The sequence below is a fragment of the Thunnus albacares genome, chromosome 22, assembly GCF_914725855.1.
Source record: "Thunnus albacares chromosome 22, fThuAlb1.1, whole genome shotgun sequence".
Classification (NCBI taxonomy): domain Eukaryota; kingdom Metazoa; phylum Chordata; class Actinopteri; order Scombriformes; family Scombridae; genus Thunnus; species Thunnus albacares.
In genome coordinates this window covers 17696476-17709190 of record NC_058127.1, presented here as the reverse complement: position 1 = coordinate 17709190, position 12715 = coordinate 17696476, and the positions used below count along the sequence as shown (strand labels likewise).

The following is a 12715-nucleotide window of genomic DNA, read 5'->3' as shown; positions in this document are numbered from 1 at the left end:
CATAGAAAGCATTTAGATACAATTTGTGGGGTTGAAGGGGTTAACTTTAACATTGCTGAGGTGCTGTCTCCCACCTTTCTCTACGTCATAACAGCTAACACTGTCAGGTCTATTTGAGGCACTGACAGCTTCTCACATTAATTAATCTCTGAACTTCTGCGCAGATAAGAACCTTCCAAACAGCTCCAGCGTGGAAGTGGAGGTGACACCACCCATGAATGGAACCGCAGGGCAAGAAGGGGAAACGGTAAGAAATCGAAGGACACACACACACACACACACACACACACGCACCACAATAAAGGGAGAAACTGCAGTGTATTCTACCAGATTCCTTTGTTATTTAGCCCAAAATATCCCACAGCCAACTCACTGGGTCGTCTTATGAGAAAGCAACAAAACTGAGAGATGGACATCAAAGTTAGAGAGACATTTATGAATATTTAATATCTCTCATCTGTGTCTGTGTTCCACCTTGAGTGTGATTGATGCAAAGGTTGCACTGACTATGACACAGGTCACTACTGCTGATAATTTCCCAGCATGCACTCGGGCAAGTTCCTCCATCTTCAGCCAGACCTGCCAAAGACCCGCCTTCTCCCACTGAGTTCTGTAATCACACTCCTCACTCACCTGCTGCTCCCCGCCGCTGGGTGCTCGAGACCAACACACTCGCACACACACACACACACACACACTGATGCACAGCCAGGCACGGAGAGCCTCCGAATGGCACCTGCAGCAGTTGTACTGGCATGAGCGATGACGATGGGATGCAGCAACCCGCTAGGCCAGCATACGGTCCTGGGGCAAGAGGGCAGCGATTCAAAGTCACACACTGAGAAGGATGCAGGAAGAGGAGACGGGCGTGTCGGTCATCCTGCTGGATTCCCGCTCGTTATTTCGAGACGACCAAAAATAAAGCCAAGACAGGCTGAATCCTGCCACTATTCTTTAACAGGCTGAAAAGTTGTATTTTCAGTTTGGTCTTGAAATATTTAGCTTCAGATATTGGATAAAAATAAACAAATGTTTTTCTACTAGCTGCAGATGTAATTTTCTGTTGATTGTCAGTTCATTACAGTGTGTTAAATACACATTAAAACACAGATTAATCGCTCAAGATTTCAGTTCTGGTGGGTCTGGTGACACCTGTGGTTGCTGGTGATAATATTAATAACATCTTTACAATACAAGTCCCAGAGTGTTATTGGAAATAACATATCAATCAATCACTGGTAGCAGAAAACGCATTTTGAGCTGCTACTCTGTAAGAGATGCAACAGAAGAAGACACACAATTTGTTTAACTGTTCTTTATAAATTGCTGCAGTTATACTCGTTTTGTGTACAAAACTATGTGATGTGCAAAATTCCAAAGACACAAGCTCTCATCAAGTTCACGTGTTGTTTCCTGTGAATCCCTTTTGCATGCGCACACCATTTGAATCCAACGTGGGAATGGCGGAATACACCACTGACAAATTACTATTCAAGCCATAAATAGCACCAACAATTGGGTTTCAGTATTGCCATTGAAATTATTTTTCTTTGACATAATGAGTTTTCAAATCAAAACTTAGTGCGGCAACATTTTCCAAATAATTTTTCTCAAGAACTAAAACTAATTTAATCAACTGTTCTCTGGGTTAATCTGGTACAGTTAACCTTGGCTCAAGCTACTAACCCACTATATTAATTCACTATCTTTTTTCCCAACTGATCTTGTATTGCAGGGATTTGTAAAGGCTTAGCAAATAAACTGTAATATGGCCAGTAGTTTTGCATACAAAGGTCTCCACAATACTATAGGGACACATTGTAATCTTGTACGATCCCCCTTTGAATCAAAGCCCAGTCTATGAATAACACAGTTCTAATATACCAAGTTGTAGGAACTGAATTAAAACTAAGACCTTTCTGTTCGTAAAAAAATGGATACTGCAGCACTTTGAGATAAAGCATTCCTTGTAGGTAAGATAGTCTATAAATACAAACTGCTGTGAGAACATATAGGACGATCTCAGAATAAACTGCACAAGAAACCGCTACAGATGAGCTCTGATTCGCCACATGCCCATGTGTGTATTGATTTATTCCACTGCACCAAGTTGTTTTCAGATTGATCTCTCTCTCTGAGTTAATAATAGTCTTTACTGATAAAACTGTCATCACTCCCCTGAAGCTGAAAATATTTGCATCTGTAAAAATCGAGGCAATGCAGCCTATTTCAGCCAATTTTTAGACTCGCTTCAAAACTTTTGAGGTGAAGGCAAAAAAGCTGATAGATGAAACGGAAACACCTTTTAGCAGGTGGTGATTCACAGAATTTGGAAGATCTCAAGGCCTATTGGCATGCCCAATTCTAACATGCTGCTATTTTTAGAGGTCCGTCCCACAGTGCACCTGTCTGTGTCAGCCAGGAAGTAGCTGGAAACAGCTCACACCTCCATATGCTGCCAGAGGGCCTGTCATACTAATTGTTCAATTCCTCATGGATACCTTGGCAACCAAGACTGGGGAATAAGGGGATAGTTAAGGTCAAATTAAAATCTGCAGCAGACTTCTAGCACAATTTCCTGGCTCCCCTTTTTGTTGTTAAAACCCAAGAGGGCTGTGGCGAGAGAAATTATCATATTATATTCCCCGAAACAGCAAAAATTAAAGGGTTCATTTTTCATGAAAGCAATATTGTATCGTGAACATGTGTAGTACACATTCATCCAGTTCTAATTTTATAATGTTTTTTTCTTGTAAAGATGAATGATGAGCACATTCAATCTATGACTCACAGCAAATTGTCTGTATAAAAGATATTCACTTTCAGTGCGTATTTTGAATATTTATGAGAGCATAAAGCTCCTTTAATCACTTCTTTAAATAAGATACTTGGAAATTAAAGAAAACCACAACCAACGGGAATTTATGACTCATCCTACCTCCTTTAACACAGCTAAGACGATTTGAATAAAATACTGTGTGTATCATGTGTTTCATGGGTTCTAGGATGGAAATAACATCTGATTTGAATATTTTTTTTCTTTTCTTTTCTTTTTGCAAAACCACATGAAGCCTCTGTGTCAAAAAAATAAATCTAAATAGCAGGTGCAGATACAGCTGTTAAGCTGTATAAAGAGTTATGTTCCAGACTGTACGGTGTCAATACTACAAGGATATTGCACAAGAATATTTGACAAGTTTAAGAAATTAAACCTGCAGTCTGAAATCTGTGCATTTGTGATACTAAAAGTTGTATCAATAAGTAATGAAAATCAGGTTTCCAGCTTCATTGCAGCTTTGTTGCAGCTGTGCTTGTGAACAGTTTTTTTTTTTGACTATTTCAACTTGTGTAGCTTTGTTGCCTAACACCAGGTGCCAGCACACACACGCTTCCCCTCCGGGAAGAAAAAAAATAGTAAATGTCACACCTCCCCTTGCAGCTCTGTGGTGTCTGGTAAAAGTCAGTGCCTTTAATCTCGGAGTTGGCAGTGTTGCCAACTGAGGCCCCACAGGGCAGGAAAGGCCCCCAAAGGGCTGGCATTTGGGAACCAACTCAGGGTCGGGAGCACAGGCTCTATGGGGTACTTCAGCCTAGAAAGCAAATAAAGCAAATCATGAATAGACAAATGACAAACTCATGGTGTGCAGTGTCAGCCAAAAACAGTCACCTTATCAATGAAAGACTTGGAGGCCAAACTGCAGTGCACCAGCATAATCAATGACCTGAATCAAGAGACTTTTCCTGTTATGAGATTAGGTGACGGCGATATTGCTATTATTATCCTGCAGACACTGCCGTCAATACACAACCTCTGATATCCTTACGTCTTTGAGGGGTGTGAGTTTTGTTCAGAATTGATCTTCATAAAGCCTCAGGTTTTTGCTTTTAGGCCTTTTAACTGATAACAATACAGCCATCTGGATAAGGAGAGGAGGAGAAATCAGAATGCTGAGCATAAGTGATGCAAGCAGCTGTTTAGCAGCTCTGATTACCAAGGTTACCAGGCAATACTCAACAGCAGTAGCTGTCACAGCAGGATAAGCTCCATATGATTCATGATTTGTGCAGGAGCCCTGTTTACAGCTTTCTGCTTCACTCTCTGGGCATGCTTAGTTGATATGATTGATACTGTTAATACTTAAATAGTCTTCTGGAGAAAATAATATTTACAGAATGACATATGCTATCAGCATCTGTCCCTCTGTATGTCTTTTGCACCCTTTTTCTGCCTGTTCTTTTTTTACACCTTGGCTCGCATCACTCTCAAAAGGGCAAGAGACAAATTCTTTTTCATCAGTGTGTTCTGATCAGATCTGCATGTGTGGACCTGTTCTCTGCAGGTCCCCATGGCTTCTTAGCATCCCGTATAATTGGATACAAAGGGACCTAAGACATCTTTCCACTCTCAGAAGGCTTTGTTATGAAAGTTTGCAAGTGCCAGAATGTTTAATTTAGAATCTGCTTTTGCATGAATCAGCACAAAAGCTGAACAGGTAAGGCAGATTAATACTATACATGAAGATAATTCAGTTGGCTTCCTTAGAGCCCATCTGCCTTTTAGTATTTGTCAACTTCAGATAGTGACAGCTTATTTGACGCCGATCTGCAGAGAGGTGACAGTCTTTGGCTTGCATGGCATTCCACTGGCAGGTCCAATCAGACCCCGGGGGGTCTGCTGGTACAGTCAGCAGTGATGAGCCCCTGATGACTGGAGAAGCAGAGCCCTTCGAGCTTGGTTGCAATCTCCCAAATCACAGTCATCAAACTCCTCTGTCTTAGGGTCACTGCAGAGTAAAGGCATGTGCACATCCAGGTCTCGCCGTCAATTCTGCACCTGTGCTGTCTTTTCCCTCTTGAAGTGCTTGTGTTGCAGGAGTGCTGCCTGCCTCTCTGGACAGTTGCTATGGAGAGGTACAGTACATCCCAGTGAGACACGTTGTCAAGCTAAAGGACACACTTGTGCTGTAATGAATTTTTCAGACATCCCTTTAGGTACATGCAAAAAGCATGACTCAACTCAGTGGGTGATTTGCCTCATATACGCCTGACATTTATTCCCAAAGGGAAAATTACACGCCACATGTTTACACTATATAGTATGTGGACTCCCAGATATTACACCTGCATGTGCTTGTTGAACATCTCATTCCAAATATGCTGCTGCTATAACAACCCTCCTGGTTAGGCTTTCCACAAGATAATGGAAACTGGCTGCTGGGGTTTTCTTGCATTTGGCCACAAGAAGAAACTGTTGCCACAAAGTCGGAAGCACACTATTGTCTAAAATATCACTGTTTGCTGTAGAATTGAGAATTCCCTTAACTCGAGCAAATGGGTCTAGACTAAACCATGAAAAACAGCCCCAGACTGAAAATACACCAAAATGCAAGCTTTAAAACGGGATTCTGATGAATTTTTGGTTACCTTAACTTTCTTTCCCTCTTTTCTGATCTCTGGTGTCTCTTCTCAGGCAGAGGATGAGGAGGAAGAGGACCAGCCTCTGAGCCTGTCCTGGCCCGAGTCCTGTCGCAAGCGGTTTACCTACCTCTTCATTATGCCTATCGTCCTCCCCCTGTGGCTAACGCTGCCTGATGTCAGGAAACAGGTGCGTGTCTTTGTAATTGGGTGCATGAGGTACAGATTGAGACTAATCAGGACCATGTTCTCTTAGTCAAAACATTTGCAACAAAAGTGTTACCATTTTCTCACTCTCTCTTCTTCCTGGTCTGCTAGTCGTCAAAGAAGTTCTTCCCCATCACCTTCCTGGGCGCCATCGGCTGGATCGCAGGCTTCTCCTACCTAATGGTGTGGTGGGCTCACCAGGTACACATAGAATTGGTAATATGATTACAACAGCAGCATTATAAAATCCTCATAGATGCATAATCCTTGTCAAAAAAACAAGGGCAAGACGCAGCTGTCTTTTTTCTCCTTTTTCCATCCCTGACATTTAAAATGAAACCATATTCTATAATCCGCACACTCATTAATAATTACAGCTGTCTCATTCAAAAAAAAGAGATTGCAGGTAAAGACAAATGTCATGTCAAAGCTAGAGTTTTTTCACCTCAACCATCACTAGGAAATTAAAAAAAGCTGGAACAACAGATTAGGTTTTATTTACCCCAAAGCTTAGTTTCCTTTTTTTCTTTTTTTGCAGGTTGGAGAGACCATTGGGATTACAGAGGAGATTATGGGCCTGACTATATTAGCAGCTGGAACCTCCATCCCTGACCTCATCACCAGTGTTATTGTGGCACGCAAAGGGCTGGGTGATATGGCTGTATCCAGCTCCGTAGGCTCCAACATCTTCGACATTACTGTTGGGTATGCCACCTGATTGTGTTTGAGTCTGCACAAGGTTATACTTATTTTAGAGTCATAGCTTTATGCCTGAAAGAAACAATGACACAAAGCTGTGCCTCTCCCTACATCTCTGCTCATTAATACTTGAAAAAAAATCCATTATCACTTAAACATTGAAAAAAATGTTCCTGTATTAACAATTTAGGAACAGTTTTGGTAATATGGTAACACAGTCCGCATATACACCAGACTATATTTCCTGAATTCAGAAGAGGCCATTTACTATTATTTAGTCTTTAGCTTGTTCTTTTCAGAGTTTCGTCATTGTGGCATGTTACGTGTTGAATTATCTGTGTGCACATTACTTTGCTGCTCAGTGTGAGCAACCTGACATTAACAAACAAAAAGTAAGTTCCCACCAAAGATAAAAAAACTTCAAAATTACGTTACAAACACTTGAACAGGATTTTTGACAAAATAATCTTGAAACAAAGTCTACTTACAAGCTTTTTTGGGGGGTTCATCCGTAACTATATATGGGATACCACAAAGGTTGCAGCTAACCATAATTATTTACATTACTGATTAGCAGGCCCACACAGAATCTGCAGATTTTTTTTTACAGTTTTCAGCTGTGATCCAGAATGAAAATCTGCGGAATTTTGCAGAATGTTTTTTGCTTGTAATGTGGTAGACAATATTCATTTAAGATCAAAAAGATTGTTTCTGAGCAAAAATAAGCACACATAATACATTAAAACAACCTTAAAATTACTTCAAGCAGGCAAGTAATATTTAGTAGATTTTAGTAGAACCATTGAATTTGAGATTTTATTTCATTACAAACAGTTCAAAGCAAAGTTCTGAACATTTGTTGGAAAATGCAGGACACATGGCCACTAAAATGCAAGGTTTAATGTGGAGCAGAGAGAGCAAAAATTCATTTTTGAAAACATTAACCATTAATCATCTCCCAAAAATAATTCTTCAACACATAAACAAACAAATACATAAATAAATAACTGGTAAGGCCCTTGACCTCAACTTCACCAAATATCTTTTGAGAACCTCTAAAAACGGCAAAGGCAAAACACATGACACTCAAACATAAAACTTACAAGCAGCATCTCTGTTGGTTTAAAATATGCAGAAAATCTGTGGGGGTGTCGTTGGAATTCTGCGGGTGCAGATTCCGTGTGGTCCTGCTGATTATTATTATTGTCTATATTAACCAACTATTATTTTTTTCAGAAAATAGTGAAATATGCCCCCTTCACAAAACCCAAGTTTACTTATTCAAATTGTGAGCAATTTTTCACATTTGAGAAGCTAAGTCCAGCAAATGACAATATTTTTTCTTGAGTAAAACAGGGCTTAGGCAGTGACCTCATTTAGGATCCTAGTGGCCTGAGGGTAGAAGCTGAGCCTCTCAGTGCTGGCCCGGTGTATCCGGTACCTTCTTCCCGAGCACAGCTGAGAGAAAAGGCTGTTATCCGGGTGGTTGGGATCCTTAATGATTCTCCTAGTCTTGTTCCTTCAGCGCCTGGTGTAAATATCATTTAGGCAGGGTACTTCTTATTGTAAGACACCTGGCGAATTGCAAGACAACTGTAGCAATATCAACTAGACATATATAGACATCCTTTATGCCAAAAGATGTTTTTGGTGTGATTCGGTGTTGGAAGTATGGAGGTGTCTGTCAATATTACATAGCAATGGGGCTTCATTTGGTTTGTGTTAGTCAGATTGATACCTTAAATGTGCTCTAATTGGTATTTTTATATTAACAGTAGATCACATGATCTATCACTTGTACTGCATGTGAGAGGGGTCACTTGAAGTGATGAAATCACAGAGAATTATCACTCAACTCTGCAGTTCCCCACAGCTCTACGCAGAGTTTTAGCATCTCTCAGATAATTATTTTTATGGACCACAACTTTACTGTTTTGATTCACTCTCACCGCTCTCATCGGCCTCATTTTCAGCTGTAGCAGGCCCCTGTTTTCTGCGAAAAAGCTGGTGAGCACAGTGGAGAATTTAGCAGCTTAAGAGCCTGATATTTCCGTCAGGAGCTGGTGGAGACCAAAACAGAGTTAAAAGGAGAGTGAATATTGGACTTACATTTGCCAGGTGGCCAGAAACATGACTCCAAATGAATGCTAATGTTGCTACATTTCTCCTGGATGAGTAAGTAAGCAACTGTTTGCTATCAAGTTCGCCATAACAACTTAACTAAGGTGATAATGTCAAAAACTTAATTCAGGCTTTAACATGAATAAAGACACAAAAAGTAAATGAGTTGTGCACAAGGACTATAGCTTAGATCCCACAGCAGCGTATGCTGTAATGTGTGTTTGTGTATTTGCAGACTGCCGTTCCCCTGGCTCCTGTGGTCCATTTTCAGCGGCATGAAACCAGTGCAAGTCAGCTCCAACGGCCTCTTCTGTGCCATCGTGCTCCTCTTCCTCATGCTCCTCTTTGTCATCATCTCCATCGCTGCCTGCAAGTGGCGCATGAGCAAGCTGCTTGGCTTCATCATGTTCTTGCTGTATTTCGTCTTCGTGGTGGTCAGCGTCATGCTGGAGGACAAGGTCATTATCTGTCCGGTGTCCGTCTGAGGACCTACTTCCTCTCCTTCGTCACCACCACCACCACTACCACCACCACCATCCTTCTTGTCTGCCATCGCTCTCACCTGACCCTTGTGATCCTTTACCCCAGGGATAAAAGAAGAACATGGAGAACTGGCAAAGAAAATCATATAAAAATTTGCAAGAAATATGGAGTCAACCTATATTTTCAGTAAGCAGGTGGTGGCGGGGAGAGGTTAAACCAAGACAAGACGTTGGCTTGGCTGGTTTACTGTAGGCCTAACCTGAGTGGATTTTTGTTTATTATTATCTAATTGGCAGGTGAGGGGGGGTTACGGGTGTATCAGCCAAATATAGAAGCATTATGCATGCCATTAGTATCACTAAATCAGCTGGAATCAAAACTGCGCCGGGTAGGTTGAGGAGAATGACCTCCTGTGAACTTTGGGGGGAAAAAACACAAATCTTAATAATAAACGCATTGGCTGAGCTGAAATTGTGAGCATATTTGTACACACACACACACACACTAGTTCAACAGACTGATTCTAAGACACTGTTGCCAAGAGTGAATACAAATTTATGGATGAGGAAATGGAAGACTGTGCAGATGAAGATTTTGTTCAAAACGTTTCCTGTCTGATGGTATTGAGCAAAAAGACTCTTCAACAAGGGATGAAACACTCTTGCTAAGGCAGACGAACTTCTTTATTTATTTATTTTGGTTTTTTTTGGCAAATTCATCTGTGCTCAGTCTGAATGACAAGTTTAAGCTTCCCCTCTTCCCTGCCGGTTGTCATTTTTCACCACTGAATGTCTCTTCAGACAATTCTTTTTTTTTTTTTTTTTTTTTAACTTTTGGGTTATTAAACAATTTTCATGAAATATATAGAAGTAGCATTAGATGTACTGTAGCAGTATTAGTTGGTGTAGAGTCCTCTTGACAATCTGCTCCTCCTTTTTTCTTTTTTCCACACGTTCTGATTGTACAGAACTTTTCATGCTCACATGCACCGACTGACAAAGGCAAGGGGGAAAAAAAAGCCTAACTGAAGTTTAGCCTCTCAAAATATATGCTAGCCTTCAATATCTTTCACTGGTTGAAAAAAAAGCATGAGTACTTTAGGCTCTTTAAAGTTCCATAATGAAGTCAATGTCAAAATAATACATTTGAAAAGAACTTAACAGTGTTTAAGCGTCATGGTTGATTTAGATTAGTCAATGTGTAGTGCTTTGTTCACAGTAGAACTGGGCTCAACTCACCGGCTAGTCAAGCTCCTGGGGTAGAAGTTTCAAGGAGTCAACTGCATGTAAAAAAGACACTTGGAGGTGAATATTACCAATCAACATTTACGAAGTTGTATACCAAAATGTATACTTTTCCAACATGTTTCATAACTTCTTGAAGCAAACCAGTGCTCAGTCTCTATGTAAAAAATGTCAACATGTATGGTCAATGATATCTATCAAACTTGTGCAATTTATTTTCTAATCAAAGGTGCTTTTGTGTGCATGTGTGCAATCTGCATTTGAAGTCATCACACAATGACCATTCCTTAAATTTATCTATGAATAGAGGTTATACTACCAGTATTTTGCAACTAACTGCAAAGAAAAAAAATATACACCAATCTGTGTTTTGTACTGGAAATAGAAAATCATAATCACAATCTCTCTTTAAGCTACATAGAATGTGGAAATCACAGATTTAACAGCAATATACCGTGTGTGTCGTCGTCGAGAATCGCATCCCCCCAACCCCCTCTGCGTCTGTCCCTCGCTGTCCTTCCTGTCTGACGTGGTCCGAAACCCCCCCGTGAGAAAAAGTGGGTGACCATTTCTCCTAAAGCAGACCCCGGTGTTCCCACAACCCCTTCCTGTTAGAGCTGACCAGAAACACCTGCTTTACCTCAACACAGCCTCTGTACAGCAGCTTAGTAGGAATTAACTGTAAAATAATAGTAAATAGATTCTCTGAATGTGTGAGGAAAAATGCATGCAAGGAATTTGGGCTGGTTACCCACTGACTGTACAGCTGAGCTTAGACCAACTATAAATGTTCACTTTTATGCATCCATTCAGAAAGAAACACCAAGTACTCATTGGTTTTACTTTGTAAATATAAACTTTTTTTTTTTTTTTTTGGAAGAACCAACTGGTTCAAACATGTATTTTATTCACTTTACCTTTTATTTATTTTCTTTTTTTTTGTAATAGTGGATGGAAAAGGACATTGATATGCTGTTGGCCCTTAAGTATCATAGTATTATTGAGCAAAAGACATGCCTGTTCAGTCTCTGGGAAGAAAACGAGGGCTTTAAATACCATATTGCCTCCTCAGATTTAACAAATGTAGGACTGATGCTGCCAACAGGGTTTCTGACATTTGGTAAAGGTTGCAAATGCACAGGAATGCGATACAATCCCTGCAAAAACCAAACTTATACGTTAAACTGTTGTGTGTGTGGTGTGCTCTCATATACATTTCCTTGAACATTTCTACAAACCAGATTTGAGAAGTCAATTTAACGCCTCTCTAATGACTCCTGGACTCTGTGAAATTCTCCTGTGCACATTTGCTGTAAAATTCTTCCCCCAGAACACCCTCACACTCTCTTAACGGGATCACACTTCTCCCTTCTACTTGACCCTCTCTCTAAAGGAATAGTTTGACATTTTGGGAAATACACTTATTTGCTTTCTTGACAAAAATTAGATGAGTAGAGTGATACCACTCTCATGTCTGTATGGAAGATATAAAGCTACACCTAACAGCTGATTAGCTTAGCTTAGCACGAAACCTGGAAACAGGGGGAACACAGCTAGCCTTAACATGTAATGTCTCATTTGTTTAATCTGTACAAAAAGCAAAATTGTGGTTTTACAGGGGTTATGTGGCGAAGAGAGCTAGGCTAGCAGTTTCCAGTCTTTATTAGCTAAGCTAACCAGCTACTGGCTGTAGTGGTATCAATCTCAGTATCTAAATCTCAACAAGAAAGCGAGTATGTACATTTTCCAAAATTTTGAACAATTGGTTTATAACAGGTAAAAGTTCTTGAGTTTGGTCAATTCTCTACCACTATGGTCAAATGCACATACTGTATGTGTGCACTTCACTATCTAAAATTCAAGACATCAAACATATTTTTCCTTCTCCAAAGTTCCCTTGGTGTTTGTGTGAGAGCGTGAAAGGAAAAAAACGAAAATGAGAAAATCAAAAGGCAAACCGGTTAAGCACATGAGCTTGGCGTTGACAGTGGTTTACTCGGGTAAGCAACCATGAAAGTTGACCACTAATGAACATTCTTGCACTGTAAATGTTTTATTTTCTTGGTGTTAATGTAAGATTTATTTAAGGTGTACATATATACAGATACAAATTAACCATATAATCTATATGTGTAAAAGAAATATGTCTCTTTATGTAAAAACACAAAGTATATAATGAAACAAATAAAGATGATAATTCAAATATGCAACAATGTGTTTGCTGGTTTTGCATCACTGTCAGTGCTCATACATTTGTGTGTAGCGCATAAAGGTTTTGGTAACATTTTATTTGAACACATTATAATGGAGTTGTAAGCAGTAAGCGTTTATTAATGTATCAACAACTATAACTTTACTATAACTCATTTGTTTATGTGTGTAAGTATATATCATATGTAAGTCAAATTTTCACATGTGGAAAAGCATGCTGGTTAGTGATTATATTTGCTTACAACAACATTACAGTGTGTTACAAACCATCTATAAATGGTTTCTAAACTACTTATAAATGCTCAATTGGGTGGATTAAAATGATTATCAATCTG

The 12715-nt window shown here is 39.9% G+C and overlaps 1 protein-coding gene across 6 annotated transcripts in view; it reads left to right on the top strand.

Annotated features, from left to right (window-relative positions):
• LOC122973343 (sodium/potassium/calcium exchanger 2-like) overlaps positions 1 to 10917 on the top strand; it is a 45831-nt gene extending 34914 nt beyond the window's left edge. For all 6 annotated transcript variants that reach the window (XM_044340785.1, XM_044340786.1, XM_044340784.1 and 3 more), the window contains 5 exons: positions 165 to 247; positions 5471 to 5605; positions 5734 to 5823; positions 6161 to 6327; positions 8678 to 10917. In XM_044340785.1, the coding sequence (XP_044196720.1) occupies positions 165 to 247; positions 5471 to 5605; positions 5734 to 5823; positions 6161 to 6327; positions 8678 to 8927 (725 nt within the window). In that variant the 3' untranslated portion in view covers positions 8928 to 10917. The remainder of the gene's footprint in view (positions 1 to 164; positions 248 to 5470; positions 5606 to 5733; positions 5824 to 6160; positions 6328 to 8677) is intronic.
• The last annotated feature ends 1798 nt before the right edge of the window (positions 10918 to 12715 follow it).